Source organism: Lagopus muta, chromosome 8 (genome assembly GCF_023343835.1).
Source record: "Lagopus muta isolate bLagMut1 chromosome 8, bLagMut1 primary, whole genome shotgun sequence".
Taxonomy (NCBI): Eukaryota; Metazoa; Chordata; class Aves; order Galliformes; family Phasianidae; genus Lagopus; species Lagopus muta.
This window is the reverse complement of record NC_064440.1, coordinates 30,490,085-30,510,799: the sequence shown is the minus strand read 5'-3', so window position 1 is coordinate 30,510,799 and position 20,715 is coordinate 30,490,085. Positions and strand designations below refer to the sequence as shown.

The window sequence follows — 20,715 nt, the reverse complement described above, 5'->3', positions numbered from 1 at the left end:
GCAGATATTGAGCCATGTGCATTAGGACACAACAGTATTCTCACATTGAAGTGCACTATTGACATGAGCAGAGCACCCCAGAAGAGCTGTGATGTCTGTGGAATGTGGTTTGATTAGTGTGTGCTTCAGCTCATGGGTCTGAGCGTTCGCTCGAGTGCTTTGGCTGACAGCAGAGGAGTTGTAGCCAGATAAATTGGTGCACTGACCTGTTAGCACACAGCCTGTTCTACAGAAAAGAATGAGATGTGGCTTTTTAAGTTTCTACATGGTCAATAATAGTTCATCTTCTTCCTTTGGAATGTTTTCCTGTGGTTGACCCATCTTTTAGTTCTATTTGTCACCAGTTTTGTTTTGTTTTTTTTAACCTTCGCTCTGTGTACATGCAGCTGCTGTTTTTTTTTAATCTGCAGGTCCAATCAATCCTTATGTTATTCATACTGAAGGCTTTTCCTTTCATAATCATCAGTGTCTGTGTTCACTGACAGCGAGTTACAGTAAGATCATGCAAAGCGTATTTTGTCTTTTCATCCCATTTCCTTATCTGTACAACTTGCATCAAGCTCTGAGCTGCGAACTGCCAGGTGCTTCTGTTCCCCAAAAACAAGCAGGCGGGCCCACTAAGTGTGTTTAAGTAACACACCTTTGGTGGTTTAAGAACCACCTTTGCTATTTGTTGGAGTTTTTTTGTCTGTTTTTCCCTTTGCAGTGTTTTCTGTCATTTTTGAAGTAACTGACTGTGAGGACCTGCAAGCATGAAGTGTGAGGAGCTCTTGTCCAACCTCGTGCCTAAAGCAGGGTTGTTGCTGAGTTCAGAGCAGGGGCTTGGGGCATTTTCCTGTCAGGCCTTGCAAGAATAGGGATCCTGAAACCTCTCAGGAAAATTTATTGCAAAGAATTCTTGTTCGCAGAGAACAGAAGAGTTTCCTCATGTCCAGTCAGATCCTTTCCTTTGGTCTCTGACTGTTGTGTCTGATAATCCTGCCACTCACCACAACCATAGTAGGGCTGTCATCTTTGCAAATCCTTGGCTTTAAGAGACTTGTTTAGGTCCCCTCAAGGCTTTTCTTTGCAAGGTTAGCCAATCCTGGTTCCCATAATCTCTCCTAGTTGACCTGTGCTCCTGCCTCCTGACCATCTTGATCTTGCTTCTCCTCTGCTGAATGGCTTTTCTTTCTTTTTTTTTTTTTTTTTTTTTTTTTTTTTTTTGAAGCAACCCTCAGATGTAACAAATGCTGATTCTAGATGCAGTAAAAAGACTTAATTTCTCTGCTTGCTATGGTGCTGTTGATGCAATGCAGCATGCCTTTGGTGTTCTTCCACGGATTTCATTTTTGGGGTGGATTCTTTTCCTCTAGTGAGTATAAATTATAAGGTGGGATTACATCCTTTGCAGCAGGAATTGGGGCTGTTTTCTTAATGCTCTGTCTGCAGTTGGCTCAGTCAGTTGAAATTGATAGCAGTGTGCAGTATGGCCTTCCTGCCCCCTGGTAAGGATTTCTTGGGTTGTAAAATCTGTCGGGGAACCAAATTTATTTATTATTAATTATTATTATAGACTTATGTGGGCAGTGTTCCCAAATGCAGCTAATTGGAATGTTCTCCTGTAAGTAATTTTTGATGATGTTGTAAAGCTGATTGAGAATTTGCCTGTGATTATTTGCTTGCACTAATGCGAGCTGAACTGGGAAAAACGTCAGTGATGTCAAGGCATTGGAAGATCCAGGGCACTGTGCTGGAATGAATGAGGTGATTCTTGCCCCTTTGAACTGTTAGAGACGTTAATGGAATTAAGAAAAGCTTCTTAATGGCATTCTGGAAAATATTTTTTCTTTTCTGACATCTTTCATGAAGTGGCGGATCAGGAGAAATCGGTATTTTTATGCTGGGTGAATGCAGAACATCGTTAGAGCACGTTAGGAACAGTGGAAGCTGTTAATAACAAATTACCTTCTGTAATAAATATAGCAGGAGCTTAATTCATTGTTTGTGAAAGTAAGGGAGGAAATGTATACTCTCACTGGAGAGATTTTATTTGGATTATAGACCACGAACACTGAGAACATTCTATAATTAAATTGGCTGAAATAGAGACCCGACAAAATATTGGTGAAAATAATGCACAGTGTTTTGGTGTTGGGCAAAAAGATCGTTGTGTCTGCTTGCTTTTTAATTAGTTGTCAGATTCCTTTTTATTTCTCTCTCTTTCTAAGCTCAACATAGGAAACCTGTCCCTGTGCTGTAGTGTCTCTGATTGATTGATTTTAATTTCATGGGACAGATAGTCTCAGAAACGACTAAGTGGATCCGTTTCCCCCCATGAAGTTGGAGCTGTGTCAGCTTTGCAAAAGCTGGCCCCGTGTCACAGGTGCTGGGTGAATCTGAGCATGTTGGGGAGAACACAGTACTTCATGTCCCATTTTTAGTCTTGGTGTCGATAAAACCCTTTTCATCATCTTGGAGAGGTTTCCATGGTGCTAAGTTGATCTCCAATTACTCCCTACAGGAATTTGGCTGCTTGCTGTGCAGGGAGAACTAGTTTGTCTCCGGGTGTTTGTGCTGGGGACGCAGCTGGGGGGCAGATAATTGCATGTCCATCTCAAACAGCTGTCCCTAAGCTGGGCCCTGGAGGGCTGTGGTGAGGTGCCCTGGAGGCCCTGCTGAGCTGTGGTGAGGCGATAATGATTCCAAGTAGCAATGGCCGCTTTGTTCCTGTGCTCAGTATCACCCTTAGCTGGGTGGCATCACTGTATGTGGAAGCGGTGTGTTACTGTGGGGACATGGTTGCAGCTTTATAGCTGTATTGTGGGGGCTGTTGCAGCTTTGTAGGTCATCTGATCTGGGAGCTATTACTCCAAGATCTTTTATGAGATACGTGGAATTTCACTTCGTGAAATTAATAATCACAAACATTTAATCGTTGTCATCATTTGCAATTGTATTTGTAGAAGTATTGTATTTATTGACGTGGTATTTAATAATTCAGTTTGTGAAACTCAGCTTTGTTAAAACTGGTGTAGGAAAGATAGAGTACGTTATTGGGTGCTCATTTTGTTGCTGCGATATGCATTTCCTATCTACTGCCTTCAACTCCTCTCCTATGTGGACAAGACTTCAGTAAGGAAACACTGGCTTGTGAACTTTGCATTTTCTCCATAACATCTCTGCAGAGTGGCCTTACTGAGGGACTTAGGGGACCTTTATCCTTTGGAGGAGATGAACAGTGCATGTGATCTTGCAGCTGTCAGGGAAGAGAAGTGTTTTCAGCCAAGAGAGGTGACCAGTGTGTTATTGAATGGTGTCATTGAAAGCATCGGTGATTTTCCCTTGCAATTCCTGAGTGGAATGAATTGATGTTTGAGTTACTGGCTTGTAGGTTATGCTGTTCTGCTGTGAGTTTGTACAGGCATATCTGTCTTAAGCTTAAACCTATAGAGCATTAAATGTCATGTTTGAAGAGGGTATTGCTTTGTCTTTCTGTGCATTTGTTTTCATTCTCTGTCAGATTAAGGGGATGCTTGAACTTGTACAGATCTCTTACCGGCTAGTTCTTACTAGCCACCACTAATAAATAGGTGAGATGAGTAGGTGAGGCCCTAACCTATGAGGCTCAAGTAAGGTGCCTGATGCTTTAAAGCTACTGGAATATTCTTTGTCTGTTGCAGTGCATGGACCATTAAGGGGCAGGATGGACAAATCATTGGAAATTTTTCTGTAGTAAGTGATACCATTTCATCAAAGAGATGGTGCTGAATGAATTTTTATATCCACATAACAGTGGTTTGATTGTCAGCTTCAGGAGTGGGAAATGCATGGTGTTTGCTTATCACACAGTAGGTTTGTGCTGATGGTTTTTCATTTTTTGATTTCTGAGTATAAAATGTAGGGTGGGAATTTAAGACATGGCAGTTGAAATAAGCTGTTGTGCCGAATTTGATGTTTCCTTCCTCCCTTTCTGCTCAATACTATGAAAGGAATTGTGAATTGTAGTACTCAGTCTTTTTCATTCCCTCAGTTCTGATGTGAGGTAAATGGTACAGGCAGTCACATTTACTATCAGCAACTGAATAAACTGAGATCAGAAAACTTACAGTAGCTTCTGAGCTACATGTGCTGAGGTGCTCTGAGGTTCTGAAGGTGTTGGGAGTTATTACCAGCATTTGCTCGTTCATTTAAATCTCTTCCACTCACAGTCTTTTCTTCATTTGATGCATGTTTGAAGACTTTGATGTTGTATATTCATCATTTATCTTCCTAAGATTACAGAACGAGTTACTTAAAATGAAGAAATTAATCCTAAAGAAGTGAAGCTCTGCAGACCACAGCAATTTGTCGCGTCTGCCCATCTGCTTTGCTCCAGGAGGTGAATTCCCAGCTTCCATAGTAACCATCCTTCTGACAGCCAGTCTGGCTGATGCAACGAAATAGCAGCCAATAAAAATGCTAAGTTGCTATGGTAATTGTCATCGTTGCAGCATCACTAGTACGTGTTCATTTTGAATGTTACTGAAATTATTATTAGTTATGCAAGTACGCCGATGCAGTAGAATATATGAAACCTCTGGCTTATTATATGCTGTGAGCTAACACGTTAAGTCTTGGGTGGTGAAACGTCATGATTTCAGTATGTAAGTTGAATGGAGAAGGCATTTGGCAGCAGGGAGGAAGGAACATTCAGCTACTTACCAAACAAGTGTAGTGTGTTCTTTCACTGAGCTCCGTGAACAGCAGCAGTGTTAAAATCATACAGAAATAAATCAATCACCTACAAATTGTATAGCTGCTTTTATATCTGAATTTTTTTAGCTCCTGCTCAGGGAGCCAATAAAAATATTTGAATTGAAATATTTGTTTTCTTCTGTTTCATGTATATTAATAATTGTGATTGCCCGTGTTTGGGGATATACTCCCATTGGATAGATCAGTGAGTTGTTAGCAGCTTTATGGATTAGCCTGATGACATTCTTGCATGGTTTTAACAGTTGTGATCATTCCTGGAAGGTGTTTATTGATTATGCATTAGTAATCGTGGAAGATGCAGCCTATAATGCTCTGGTTTATTTTATAGATTTTCCAGGGGCTTAGTTTTGTCAATATTTGGTTCTTGTCAGCAACTATGGAATGATTATTATGCTTTTGATCAATATAGTTCTGTGTTTGGTCTGAGATCTTGGTGGAAAGTATAACCATTTACAGTGGTACTACTCAGATATCAGTTGTGAGGGTTGATATATATATATTTTTAAAGTAATTAATAAGTCCACTCTTGTATACAACAGATGGCAGTAGAAGAAGATGACATGTTAATTTACCTATGCTGTGGTACATATTTCCCTCTCTGTGTCCAGATCCATGGTATTGAAGTAGTTAATCTTAATGCTTAAAAACTTTCGATGGGTCTGCTTTGGTGATAGTTCTGTAAGCCCTCTTTTTTATTTTAAGAGTTACTGCTTGCTTCTCTTGGATGCTTAAACAAGTTCAGAAAGATCCCATGTTGCATAAAACATAATACATTTCATATGTTACAAAGTATTATGTAAGCTATCAAATTATATAAAAAATCCACTGCAATGGTAACAAGCTCCAAAAGCTTCTGTGTTTGCTATGTGATGATTTTTCTTTTGATGTGATCTCAAGGTAAGCCTGCAATCTGTATTTGTATAGGTGCATATTGTGCAAGAAAATAGCTGGATTGATATGGCATGTGTACTTGATAAATACTGGGATTTCTAAAGTCTTTCAGTTCTATGAAGAATCTCCCCACATTAGGCAGCTATATCCTCTATCAAAACATGATAGCTAAGTGTGCCAGTGTAGAATGTTGGCTCTGCTTAGTGCTGAATAAATCTCAGTTGTTTAAGTTCCTTCTGAAATTGGAGTAACCTATTCCAGAAGCTGTAAGGAGATGAGTTCACTGATTGACACTGACCTAGTGACTGCTCAGTATTTTGGGAACTGCACGAGTGTCTAAGCACTGATGAGGCATAATTTGAAATCTTTTGGAGGGCAACATTTCCATTCAGAAAGTGATGTCATCCTCTTGATCTCCTGCTTTAAAAACAAAACATGCAAACAGAAATGCACACACAGAACGCGTGCCTCAAGCTGCTGCAAACCCTCCTTTCATCTTTTTGGCTTGAGATTTCTGTTGATGTATGCACATGCATACCTATAAAATATAAAGCATAGAAATATGGTGTTGGGGTTAAGGGAAAATAAAGAATTATTCTGTTTTCAAGTGAAACAAGATTTGTTGTTGGTAAATTAATTCAGTGAAGAACAATTTTTTGTAAAAGCATCAGTAAAATATTCAGTGATAATTGTTACGTGAAGATATGGTGCTGAGTCTGTAAATAACTGCTGGAAAATAAGTTGGGGTGTATAACTGGGAATGAAGTCTGTTCTTTGAGTGGTGCAGTGGTTTTATTACTTCTTTACTGCTAGAATCTCCTTTAGCAGTGAAGTGGACCTTAGTCTTATCTGTAAAATACCTAACTGTAAAAATATCTGTATATATATTATTTCAGTAGATAATGAGATTTTCTATTCTATCTGTTAGAGTTTTATTATAAGATGAAACTGGTTTTTGGGTCAGTTTTGAGCCAGATGACTAATTATTCTCTGACCTACCAATTGACCCTCGACCTTGATGCTTGTTTTGGACGTGTGCTAATTTGCCATGGGCAACCCCATGTGGCTGTTCAGTCTGCTAGATTTGTGCTCTCCATTTGAAGTGCACGTTCTGGCAGGCTTGATTCAGTACATCTGATGTTATGTAATTGTCACTTTTTTAAAGCTGATGAAACTTGCAGAAAGCCATCTTAGGAGAAGTAAAGGTCTTTGTCCATAGGCTCAGCCTTCTCACAGACTGAAATACGATGCGGAGTCATCCCACAAATGGCCCCAGGATGGAATGAAGGAGATCGAGCAGGTGTTCTCAAAGAAAAGCAGGCAGCATTGCAAAAAAAGAATTGGTAAATGCAATTTTCAGAACAGTGAATGAGCAGGCAAAGATGAGATGCTGCTGTTAGAGATAACAGTAGATACGTTCATCTCTCTCTCACATTGCTGCTTTGCTCAGCTCTTAAAAGCAAACATGCAATTGTTTCAAAAGGTGTCATCTGGTCTTTGTGTGGAACTGGGAAATCAAGATAGTGAGCAAAATGTTTTATGAAGTTGTGTTTCTGTTTTGCCCGATTAAGGTAGAAAGAAGGGCCACATAAACACTGCAGTGTGTGATGAAATAATGCACGTGTCGACAGGAATGAACTTGCAGTAAATAACTGCCATTTTCTTCTTAGTAATTTGCAGATGCTTAAAGACTCTGGCACTGTGGTCTGTATGTGCTTAGCACAGCATGTGTTGCAGAAGCAAGGAAATGTCTGTCTGAAATAATGCTGCATTTGAAGCCATTGTAAGATTCAGGGATTGAAAGTCTCCTGAACGACATCAACAATAAATTGTTTAGACTAATAATAGCTCATGAAGTGGTGGAAGGGATTTTGAATCCACGCTTAAGCAACACTGAATTCAGTTGTTTTTCCTAGTTTAGCTGTCTCAGTTTCTCTTGAAGTGTTTGTCAGCGATATCTACATCTGACTAGAATGGGTTAAACTACATCTGCCATAAAAATGAATGTGAATGCCTTTCTCTGTGAAAGGCACTGCTGTTCCCCTCAGGATCTGGCCTTCGCTCCTTCATAATTAGGATTTTGTTGATGGCTTCTGTGGAAATTGGTTGACCAGAAGTAGGGCGATGTGAACACTGCTGTGTCCTACTTTTCCAGACCCTGCTCTGCTGCTTTGTCCTTGGAAGTCAGTAATGTGTTCTGCTCCACTGCATACATTTTTGCTCTTTTCATTGTACACCTTCATGTTCCATTGTGCATTAGAATATTTTCTTAAGATAGTGCTGAAGTATGGAACTGCACCGTATAGATATTATGGTCCTGCCTTCATGGAATTAGCAGATTGTGTTCAAGTGGAGCAGATGTTGATTAGCTCTGGGCTCCGATTTACTTCGCGCTTCATTTTTACTATGGCCTTTACATTGCCTAAAAGCAGTTCTCTGCGTGTCTCTATTTATAGTGGAGCAGCACCACTGATAAATAAAACTGAAATGCCAATAGGTTCTTTTTCCAAATGGCGTTTCAAGGAGCAGTCCACGCTTGCTTTAAAATTAGAGTTACCATGCTGCTGTTTCGCTTGAAGATCAAATTAAACATGGGCAGCTCTGATGTGTGGCTGTACCCCAGCTCTGTCCTTGTGCATGCACTTTTTCCCACCTGCTGCCCGGTTGTTCCCTGCTTGTCTGCTGGCTGCCTGGAGGCAGTGATGCTTGGAGTGTTCCTGCAGGGACGTTCTTAAGGCTGTCTTCCAGGGCAAGAATGAAACCTTGTCAGCTAGTTGTCAACTGTTTGTCCTTTTTGGTTAGTAGAAGGTCTGTTTGTTGTTAGTATCTAAATGCCCCAAAACAAAGCTAAGCGTTTTTCTTTATTTTGTGCTATTATTTTAAAGCAGAGGAGTACCATGTAATTATCACACATATATATTTTGCAAAGAATGCTATAATTAGTTACTGATTGAGATATTCTGTTACCAGCTGGGAATATGTAGAATTGCTTCTGCGGAGTTAGGAATGACTTTATACGTGTACAGACCCATCTGTACACTGAGTCTATAGAAAGCTGTGTGGTTCCAGGAAAGCACTGATAGCTAGGAAGCTTATGTTAGGATATAGGGGTTATTAATCAGACTTGCAGGTTACTTGATAGCTGTGAAGCATAACGTGAGGCATAATGGGTCTGACACTAACCAGCAGAATATTACCATGAAATAGTTAGCAGGGGTTGGGGGCCACCAGTAAGCTCATTGTAATGCACTGCGCAGGGCAGCAACATCTGCACTCTCAGCGCATCGCACCGTAGTGCAGAACAAAAGGTTTCCACATAACCTTTTTACTAAAGCCAGGTAGGTGTAGGTTGCATTTCACTGACTCTTTTTCACTGGTGCTACGCATGAAGTGTTGCAGTGGATAGCACAGGCTGATATTCTTAGAACATGGGATTGCTTCTTCACAGATCAGTGCACCTTTCATGTCCTTAATTACCTTAAGCCAAAAAATATGGTGGCGTATGAATATAAGAGAGAGGAAAAATAACTGTTCAGTAAGTTAAGGTCAAGCAAATTGCACAGCACATGTTTTCTCTCTCTCGTTAGCTGAGAGCTAGGGAGCGTTGGCAGTTTCCGTAAGACACATCTAAGTCCATGTCTTTTTGGGACTTCTCTGGCATTAGATTAAACATTCTCTAGGCAAGGATGAGAAAAATCTCTTCTTAAGAAAGGAACTAATAAATAATTTAACAGTAATTCCCGTTCCTTCCACTCTGTAAGGCAATTGCTTAATTGGATAGTTGTTTGTGTGCTTGAGAAGGGTAACGGCCAGCCTTTCTCACTGTAGGAAGTTGGTGAGAGATATGGAAAGGGAATTGGTTTGGGGCTCAGAATGTGTAGGGGTGCTTCCCAGGCAGTTCCCTGTCCCAGAGTGCAGGAGGATTTCGGTTCCAGCACTCCTTGGCTTTGGGCATTGGAGCTGGGGCTGTGGAGGGACAGCCAGGCCCACAGATATATACTGCAACCAGGTAACGTGTTTGTCTGCAGCTGAAGGATTAACAGATTACATCAGGCTGCTATGAAGACAGATTTTTCTTTGCACTGTTATGCTCGGAATTGAGAGCTGGGTACAAAGTATTTCTTGTGCTTAATGCTGTGATATGATCTCTGAATTAGGATAGTGATGTGAAGCTAAATCCCAGGCACTGAGTTTTGTTGCTCGTTGTGAGGTGTCGTTTATTAACTGTGGCATTTCTGAAGCATGCTAAGTGTGGTAGAAGGCATTGTTTCCTTTTTTCTAATTAGCTCCTACATTTGTATGAACATTTATCAGCAAATGTTTAAATGTCTTAAAGCTGGCATTTTCAGTGGGCTTGCCAAGAGACAAATCTCTATTCCTCAGAGGCAGCGCAAATCAAATTAGCACAGACTGAGTTCTTTTTTCTAACTGTGGGAGTTCTGTCAAATCTATTTAATACTGAGATAGAGCTGACCCACTTGTTTGGCAAGTGGTAGTGACCAGAAAACAGCACGAGTTCGGGAAGTCCTTAAACGTATGAACTTTGGTTTTGTGAAATAGTTAACCAGCACTTCCTTTTGTAATAATCTGTTCAGTATGTATTACTGTGATGTTTAAAAAAAAATTCCTCCTTATTTGAGTCTTGAACGTTCTTGAGGACTTGTGCGTTAAGATCTTTTATAGAGGAAAAGATCCTCAAAACTGAGGTATTGTCAGTGTTAAAATAATGTTGTTAATAACTCAGTGCTGTTAAATATGCCGATACATTTGTGCTCTGAATGTGTGTGAGGGAATTGAAAGAGCTAATATGAAAAGTGAGTTGGTCCAGGGATGGATGTCAGGTTTGGAAAGGGATGGATCAGTCAGGGGCACTGTGTTACCAATGCATGCACAGTCTGAGCTCTGAGAACCAAAGCATCGTGTTGCTTTTATCTGGGTTGTTGTTGCTGCTCTGCTGCAGGATGCTTTGGTGCAGCCAGCTCCATCAGTGCAACAGTGAAATATGGCTGGGGGAGCAGGAAAGCTCTTGTTTTTCTTGAAGGATTCCGCAGTCTGTTGTTTCAATCAAAATCTGCTGGAGAAGTAGGTTTTAGCATGGCTGTAACTGAAGGAAATGAGGGGAAGTCATATTCTTGCATGATAGTACCTTTGAATGTACTAATTGTTGGAGGAGGGATGTAGTGATTCTCTGTATTTTTATCTATTTTGATTTACTAGTGGAAAATGGGAGCACACAAATAAAAACACTGATAGGACTAGAAGATGTCAGAAGTTTAAACATGGTAAACTTTTCAAAAAAATTTCCATTTCTTTTTACTGCATCGAGCTGTTAATGGTAGGTTCCTTTCTCAAATGACTGGATTGCTTGATGACTGCTAAAATACCATTTTGTTCCAGGTAAATGAAATTCATCCCTGCTGGCATGAGCATCAGTTCTATGCTAGTGATTTTGTTTTTTAATACTGTTTAACAAAACGGTTTCTGGCAACAGGATCAGAATGTTGGGTGCAGCCTATTTTCCCTATTTAGTGGCTGTTTCAGCAGCCATTGCTGAGGGCAAACTGCCTGTCTTCCAAGTTCCAGGATCCCCTGGAGTGATGCTAGGAGTGTGTAACTGGTCCAGTGTTGAAGGATCTGCTGAGTCGTCATAATTTGGTTAGTTGTCACAAATGTATCTAATCGTTAGAGGTTTTAAAAATCCTTTCTCAACAACAAATTAAAAGCAATTGTAATTGAGAAAAGCTGTGAATAAGAGATGATAGCAACATTCTAAGTTCATTGCTTTTTAATTCTATAAATATGTTTGAGTACTGTTTTACCTTTGCTTTAAGTAGATACTAATTTGCTGGATGTGGATTACTCTGTAATGTCTTAGAGGATCAGACTGGCAAAGCTCTGAGGTTTTTTGCTACATGTGATAAGTAGTACTAAACTGAGTAATAATGTATAGCTTTCTGTACATGAATATATAGTGTGCTCTGTGCATACAGTAGACATTAGCCAATACTTACGTCACAGAGACCTCAGTTAGGTGTTTTCCTTGCATACTGCTCTATAGGTAGCAGTTGGCTTCCCAAGGCCTTTTGATTTAAATCAAGGTCAGTGGTAGTAATCTTGCAGTGCTGTGTCAATCTTGATTATAGGGGAGATAACATAATGAAATTGAGTCTATTTTTGTGCTGAGAAATTTCAAGGAAACTCTCGTTGACAAATGACTTAAACATAAATGCATATTGATAACTAATGTATTTAATAACCCTTGCGTAGTAGGAGTGCAGTGGTGTTGAATAGTAGTAATTCTGTGCTCAGAATATTGAGAAATTGATGTTTCAACCTGTCTTAACAGTGGTCCATAGGTACTTCATGCTGAGAACTGTATTTCATCCTGGAAGTAATAAGAATTCCTTTTTTCTGGTTCGCATTTATGTACTTGCTCTCTGTGGAAAGATTCCCTCGTAACTTAGTTACAGTCGAGGTGGCAGATTAAATTGAATGTAATTCAAGTGCACTTAATGTTTTCAGTATATTACTCAACCATTATGATCCTCATCTCTGCAAGACACCTGGTATCCCAAAGGAATGAGTAATTAGCAATAGGCAAATGGTATTTAGAAAGTGTGATAGTGAAAGGTGAAAACCAGACCAGCAGGGTAAATCTGATGAGAGATAATAGTCTAAATCTGGATTTGATTACTGTTTAAGAACTTCATACATGTAAGAAAAATTGTTGGCTCACCGTTTGTAGATTTTAATTTCTGTTCCTAAAAAAAAATGTAAGATGCAACTCTAAAAGTGAGGGCCAAGCTGAGGGTTACACTTGTCTAACAAGACCAGCTACAACTGTCAGTGTGATATGGCAGAGTACTTGCAGGGCACACTGAGTCTCACATCGTCACATGTGCATTGTTCAAGCTTCAGTGAGAGCAGGAAGAATTACTTCTTCATTTGGGAAGGTGTCTGTTGTTGTTTTTGTTAGTAAATGATTGTCATTTTTTTACTTCTGGCATCTCCATTGCCAAGGTTTTTTGCTTCCTTTTGGTACAACTCTTCCTCCCTTTTGCAGTAATTTAGCTATGGTGGGACAGGAATGGACCATATATGAAATGGACTGCATAAGCACATAAAGCATGAACATAGTGAAGTGGTTAAGTTATAGTCTTCAGCTACCTTATGATCTCCTTTTTTCTTCTCTTGATAGGGTCGGTGTTTATGCTGAAGGTTCAAGTAAATGACATCATCAGTCATCAGTACCTGGCACAAGCAGTAGTGGAAGTGTTTGTTAACTACACCAAGACAAATTCTACTCTTACTGGAAACAACGGAGCAGTATTAATAAAAGTTCCTTACAAGTTAGGATTAAGCTTAACTATTGTATCATACAAAGATGGCTACATGTTAACACCTTTGCCTTGGAAGACTGGGAGAATGCCAAGTATGTAAGCCTCTTACTGTCCTATTATTAAACTGTATCTATTGGTAATTTCAGTACCTCTTCTCAGCAGTCCATGTAGTTACTGTCAAGTGAAAACGACTGCAGTCAGTTGAGGGAGGCGGTGCCTGTTGGTGCAGATGTAAGGGTCAAGGACCTGTTAGATCTGTCACAAATTCTTATTATTGTGCAAGTGAGGAGAGCCCTTGTTAGCTCTGAGTAGGTTGTACTGCAACACTGTGAGTGTACTCTGAGAAATTATTCACTTAAACATAGCAAAGTGCTTTTAATGCATTTTTGATAAAAATCATATTTTGTCTAGTGATTCATGGTGTGCCAGTGCTTTGAGTGTAATATAACAGGTACAGCCTTTTGTTACACCTTTTTTTTCAGCAGTACTTCCTCCCAAGTTTTTCTCTTCTTAAATGCGCAAGAAAAAAATCATTATTTAAAAAACAAATCAATAAGAGGATGCTTCTAAGAACTCTAGCAACTTGTATTCTATAGAAAACATAAAACAGTACCAAACACAGCCATATAGAACTTTGTCTAACCAACATAATTCCTCTTCTGGCCACCAGGAGTCATTGATTTCTCTAGTCTTCATATGCTCCTTTTCAGCTGCCCTATTCTTTTGGAATCAGAGAGCTTATTAGATGGTTATTTTTTCAGTTGCATAGTGTAACAGATATTATCACTTTCCACAGTATACTCGTCTGTGACGCTCTCGTTGTTCCCACAAAGTCAAGCTAATATATGGCTGTTTGAAGATAGTGTTCTGATCACTGGGAAATTGTCTGGTAAGTTCGTTGTGTACTGCAGGCTAAGCAATTCATGATACTTTAAAAAAAGAATTACTGAGTTCATGCTCTCTGTAAATGTTTGTTTATCAACATTTGCTGATCTAGGGAGATGGAAGCCACTTAAGCTGGGGCTACCTGAGCACTGCTTTTCCCAAGAGATAGATATTACCTATACCAAGGCTAGAATTTTGGTTGATTGTTTAACCATTTGTGACAGACGTGAGACTAGGAACTTAAAAGCCTTGAAAAAAGACTGTTCTGCTGAGTGGATTTCTGAGCAATATTAAAAAAAATGTATTTTTTTTTTTTACCATTGCTAAAACAAAATATTACTCTTTTACAGATGCCAAATCTCAACCAAGCGTTCAGTTTCAAAAATCTTTAATAAAGCTTCCAACAGATCACCATATTACAAATGTTACAGCTTATTTGACAGTGCCAGAGCAATTCTTGAAAGTGGACAGTTTTCTTTATACGACTGGAATTCTTCTAAACAAATCAGGTATAGTAGATGTATTATTTACATTTTTAAAGAGATTTTTAAAAACGTAATGTTTTTGAGCACAAACTGTTTCATTAAAAATATGCTGAAATTAAAAGTGCCTGAACCAGCTTCCATTGCATTAAGTTGGTTTACTCTTCTTGCTATGGAGAAAAGCTGTGAACACAGCTGAGAAGTAAAGTTGCTCTTTGATTTGTTCCATGTATGTTTAGTGTAGTGAGTCAGAACTCGTGACGGTGAATTTTTCCATGAGTCTGCTTTACAGACGTGTATAGATAGTTCTACTTAGTGCTGAAGCACAGTTATAGGATTCTGATGCGCAATAAGTAACCTTTTAAGTGACTTTCAATTGAAGATATTTGAGATATCGTGAGGCTGGAGAGCTAGTCAAATAAACGCCTTAAAATGCAGTTGTGGACAGTGTGAGTTACGGGAATCTAAAGCAGTCAGTGGGATTAATTTTAGCAATGGGCTTTTCTGTATTTTCACTAGAATTCTGTCACCTGGTTGCTAGAGCTTTACACTTAGCATAAAGGCCTTGTGCGAAGTATAATTTGGCTCACTGTAAACCTGTGTAAGCCTGTTTGAGACCAAGTAGTCTGTATATATACACAGAGCACAGTTGTAGTGATGTTTTCTATTATTCTGCTTCACAGGAGTAGCAGTGAGTGATTTCAGTAGTCATTCAATCCAACTGCGTATTGGCATAGTTTAGGATTTGCCATTGTATCAGATTTATTTTTTAATTATAGTTATCTCTGGCAGTTCATACAGTTCTGTTTTGTTCTTTTATTTCCATTCCCAGGGAGCTTGAAGCCTTGTGGCTCCAAATTTGATTACAGTGCATGTGGTGGCTACTAGTTGATTTATTTCAACGAACTGTTCTTTAATTTTCATTGAATATCATCACATCTAATTGATGTGTTGACTGATGTATTTCATAACTGTTCTCATCTGTATCGCACCTTGTTAAATTTAAAGCTTAAGAGAATAAGCAGCATTTCTCCTCTTCAGTTTTTCTTTCAATCTGTCTGGCATGTGTATTAAATTATTCATATACTCCTGTAGGAATAAGCTTCCTTTTAGGGAAGGTGGAAGCTAATTGATATCTGATGCACCAGGAGTTTTGTCGCAGCGAGCTTCTAACAGCCTGTGCAGATTTAATATTATTCCAGTACTTATTAATTCTGTTTCAGTTTTTTTTTTTCCAGTAGCCTGTCATATCATGGACTCTGAAGTATTTGCAAATTAGTGTGAAGGAAAACAAAGGAAACAAAATGACAAGCTGCACTGTAAATTTTTGTATATGGAGTTTCTTTTGAATACTTTGACATGTTTCAAGCTTGAACTACTCAGTTAATTTTAACTGCCAAATTAGCATATTAATTGGTACAGGAAAGTTTATTAAGAGGGTTTGACTAAAAGGAGAATTGTGGTGGTTGTATATTTGCCACGTGACTTCAGTTGGTTTCAAAGTTGTGTATATTGCATGATTAAAAAAAAATCTGTTGGCTGACTCTTTGGGAATCAAATTATATGATAAAGAAGGGTTTCTCCATCTCCAATCCATCTTTGGAATAGTCATTCATTCTACAGCCAGTGATGAATCTGTGTGTTAGAAGTGTTTCTCTTTCACAGATCTGATATACAAATGACAGTTTTGGGGTTAGAACACAAGATTTACAAGTCTAGAAATGTTCATTTCATTTGACCAAGTTAGTGATGTGTAACTGTGCATCTGAATGCAGATGAGGGCTTGACTTTGTTCCCAGGGATATATAATGAATTCTAATTTCTTTTTTTGAGAAGTGTACAGTGAGTGGAGGATTACAGACAAAGTATTTCTCTAATTCAGGTTTCAAAAGCATTGAATTGACTCCTCTTGCTGCAATATGTGCAAACATTCTCTTGGCTGGGAAAGAACTGAAAGTAAATGGTCCTATTCAGATTACACTTCCTCTTCCTACAAGTACTGTAAAATCAGGAGATGCTATACCTGCATGGACATTTGATATGAAAACTGGTAAGTAGGCTGATTTGTTATTCAACGTTTTTAACACATTCTTACAGTTCTGAGTATATGCCATTTTATCATAAAATACTAATAGCGCTGATAAATTGTTGTTAAATAGTCATCAGTTTGGCTGGAGATCCCATGCTGGTTTTTGGATGACTGGCCTGAATTGTTCAAAGCCATTTCACTGCTTTCGCTAGTCTTAAAAGTGCTGTTAAAACTCATCAGCATTCCTATTCAACACGTTTGATTTAACAAATTATTGTTTTCATGTGTGGGCTAATAATTCAGTGAACATATTTCATATGGTGTTGGACATGAAAACCTAACAATTCTGTGAATGTCTTTCTAAAGGAAAGTGAATCAGAATTGAGAATTTAAGTCATTTGTTTCCTGAAGTATAGCTCTAAAAGTCCTTTGATATTGAAGCTGGAATAGATGTTACTTAAGTCAATAAAAACAGTTATGAAAGTGAAATGGAGGCTACATAAGAGTTATTCATGGTAATACCATAGTTCTTTAAGTATGCAAGGGAGGCTGGGGATAAGACATGCTAAACCTTCTGTCATCACTTCACGTCTAATTTTAGTCAAGAGTAATGAGCTATGTACACTTAGCCATTTAAATGTCCCATGTTTGGTGTGTGTGCATTGTGTACTCACAGTCTTTGCTTGTTCCTTACACCTTTCATCATAGCTCATCTTAAAACATGCAAGTGAACAAAGATGTGAGTCTTTACTCGCTGCTAAAGCGAATAACTGTTGTAGTTGAAAGTAGAGGAGAGGACAGTAACTCTGAAGACTTGTTTACACATTTGAGAGAGAAATTAATCATATTGATAACAACCAAAGAGCATAATTGATTAAAACTAAGAGTGTGCTAATTAAAAATTGGCATATAGAAAAAATTCTGACGTCAATTTTAAATCTGTGTGTGCACCTAGGAGGCTTTCAGAAAGGAAAGTGGTAAAAGGTAGCATTCTTCATCAAAGTAAGTCTTAATCTGTGATGGCAAAATAGCCTAAGGGGATTTTATTTCTTGTTGCCACAGCCATCTTTGTCATCTCCTGTGCTCATCTGTACCTATGCTCAGCTGTTTTGACTTAGTAAACGAACAAAACTAGGTCAGCAGTGCTGTAAAAACAAAGAACTGACAGAAGTAGAGCAGATCAGCATAAGGGCAAATTAGAAAGAAACCAGTGTAAGGTGCATATCTGGGTGCTGAGGAGCCTACCCAGTGTGCCTGATGAGGTGTGTCGGTTTTGAGACAAGAACAAGAACATGATGTACTAACTTAACAACTGCAGCAACAAAGGAATAGTTGATTTTTCACCTTTGGGGCTGTTCACTATTAGAGGTTCTGTAAAGGTAAATTGTTGGCGATGATCCCTCACTGAAGTGCAGTACTGAGGTGGAGCCTGGAGTTTGGAGAGGGAAGAATAAAGAAAATTGAGAACAAGGAGAGAGAACTTACAGGTATAGCTTTAACTTGCATTTTTCATTCTACTTCTTCAGCTGTCCTATAGATTAAGTATTTGCAACTATCTTTATGGTTCTGGATGTTTGTTCTTACATACCTTTCTTTATTTTACTTTTACTCTGACCTGTACAAATTGTGACTAATTTCTGACATAACTGAGGAATAGCCAAGTATTTAATGCTGGTAACTGAAGCCAACTGAGCGTCTCAGCAATAGCACGGTCAAGAGCATCCACAGGAGCTGAACAGAGAGCTGTCACCACACTGAATAATCGGCTGTGGTGTGAAAGGTCTTATGTGCAGGATGGCCCAACAAGATGTTGACATGTACTTAGGTATTCTTAAGTCCTTGGGTAGTTTGTCATACATAATCAGAACTTCCATATCAATGCTGATAGATGTAAGTAAACAAGCCTGTGTTGTTGTGTAGAGTAGTCCAGGTGCACCAGAAATAAAAGCATAGGAAGTGTTTTCTTGTATCAACTTTTGAAGTGCTCCCCTGGGTAGCTCAATGTACTGGTACACACACTTCATGAAGTGAAGTTGTTATTGTGGCTGCTGTAAATGCACAGTCTGTTCACATATGTTGAGTGTGGCCTCATTGTAGCTAAACATGTTGCTTTATTACAACAGATAGAAGAATCATACAATCCTTAGAGTTGGAAGGGACCTCTAAGATCCATCTACTCTGACTCCCTTGCAATGAACAGGGACACCACAGCTAGTTCAGATTGTATTCAGAATACGCACTTGGAAAAAATATTTTTTTCATAATATTTACTTTTTTCTATGGAGTATGTTGTAGGCAAGATAAAACTTGAGTAGTCAAAAGAGATTATACTGCTTCTCATAGATATCTTAATTCGAAGCAGAACTTTTGGAGACGTAGGATCTTTTAAAGGTGATGGTGTGTTATTAATTTATTTTTTAAAAGGCTGTAAGTAGCTCACCCTCTGTACTTACAAAACTGTTGTTTTGCAGCACAGGGACATCTGACCTTAGAGCTGACAAGAAATAGGATTCGAGGTTCTATTGTTGTCTCCATGTGGGAATTAGGGATGGAAGACACTTAGAGGTGGTGCTACTCCTGAGTCTGGAAAAGAGGTTCTTGACGTACCTGAGAAACCACGTCCTTCAGGGTTCTAGGCTGTTGCTGTTCCCTCTCTGCCAGCCATTATAAGTACCAAAAGAAGACTACAAATTTTACTGCCAAATGGTTTGGAGAGCTGAAGGAGGTTGCAGACACGTGTGGCATGGGTCAACTCTCATCTCTACCTTTGCTCTGATAATATGTCTTGGGTTTTCTGGAAGAACAGTCCTGGATATCAATTTATGTGGCTTTATATAAATCACACTTTTTATGTAGTTTGGTTCTTAGTTTCTGTTTTTCTGTGCGTGTTAACGTTTTTCTTTCTTGGTATTTACAGTTTGAAAATGTAAGATTGTTTATATGAGACAGCTTTCGTTTTTCAGGATTGCACAGATGGTATACAGCTAATGTATTCAAATAATGCTCTGTTTAATTCCATCTCTTCTACTGCATGCTTTATTAGTTGTAGAAGTTGGCATACCATAAAACTTGTCCTCTGCATTGCCTAACAGATGGTGTGGAGTCTGTGGCCTAACAATAGACCTTCCTTGGTCTAATTTAGTTGTTACTGTATTAGAGGAGGAAAGGAATGTTCATGACAAGCATTGTTTATCCTATTGTAGCTTATTAGATTATGTTGCTTTCCCACTGAGTGGTGTGAGCTGATGGAAAATTTCTATTCACATCTTTAAATTACCTGCTCCTTAATTTTTAAGTTTCTTACCTAAAATAAGGTCTTTTTTTTTTTTTTTCTCCAAATAATTGGCAGGAATATCTATTTAAGATATTTGTTATTAAGAAATGAATGATGTGAAAATAATTCAAGTAATTGCTTATGATGAAATTTTATTTCAAAGTCAATGTATGTAAGGATATTTGTGTTGTAATTGTCGAAAGAAAACTTGCACTTATAGCTAGAACTGTAATACATAGCGTACAGGACAGAAGTTTAATTTTTCTTGAGTTTTTGAGAATAGTTTATTTGATAGTGGTTTTTGATAGAAAGGAATGTGGCATGTCATTTTTGCAATATCTTATCTTTTTCAGGTGCTTGGGTAAGCCGTGGCTTAGGAATGGTGAAGGAAGCAAATGATCAATTAGTATGGACATACACTGCTCAACACTTAGGCTACTGGATTGCAGCTCCACTGCCTGGAACAAGAGGTATTGCAAGTACAAGTAGTGAATAATTCAAGCACAAAGTTGTCATCAGGCTGTTAGTTTGATTGTTTTGAATAACAAAAGAAAGGGAAAATGACATGGAATTTCAACACGGATAACTTCTGCTTGTTTGAATTCTGATAATGTGTGCCTTTCTGCATGTGATTGTTTCCTAGAACTTGCAGCACAGCCTGTATTTCCCTCCAGCAGTGTTAAAAGTTATATGTTTATGTTATTGCCATCTTCTGGAAGAACCTTGCAAGGAAACTGTAACTGTGGAGATTTAAAATGATCAATAGTGTGTCCCTTACAGCTGAGGATAGTGTAAAACAGGAAGAAATGCAAGGAGGTTAGGCTTAGGTGTGTGGCCTCAGTGGGTCCTTTTTTATGTACACGTGTTGCATACTTGGATTTTGCAGATTCAAAATGAGGGATTTTCCCAGGAGAAATGTGATGTGAAATTGTAAATATTATAAAAGCACTTCTTAATAGAAACACTGAACAGAATATATAGGTGATGTTTCTAAGTCAATTTGGACACCTCAGACAAATGTCATTTGGCTGGAATAGATTAGGTTCATGGTATTCCTTTAGTATCTAAGATGAACCC

General features: G+C 38.6%; 1 protein-coding gene across 1 annotated transcript in view; it reads left to right on the top strand.

Moving 5' to 3' along the window:
* Window positions 1-20,715, top strand: part of FAM171B (family with sequence similarity 171 member B) — a 36,143-nt gene that overhangs the window by 7,413 nt on the left and 8,015 nt on the right. The window contains exons 2-6 of the mRNA XM_048953334.1: window positions 12,827-13,060; window positions 13,765-13,857; window positions 14,204-14,362; window positions 16,218-16,385; window positions 19,992-20,108. Of these exons, the coding sequence (XP_048809291.1) occupies window positions 12,827-13,060; window positions 13,765-13,857; window positions 14,204-14,362; window positions 16,218-16,385; window positions 19,992-20,108 (771 nt within the window). The remainder of the gene's footprint in view (window positions 1-12,826; window positions 13,061-13,764; window positions 13,858-14,203; window positions 14,363-16,217; window positions 16,386-19,991; window positions 20,109-20,715) is intronic.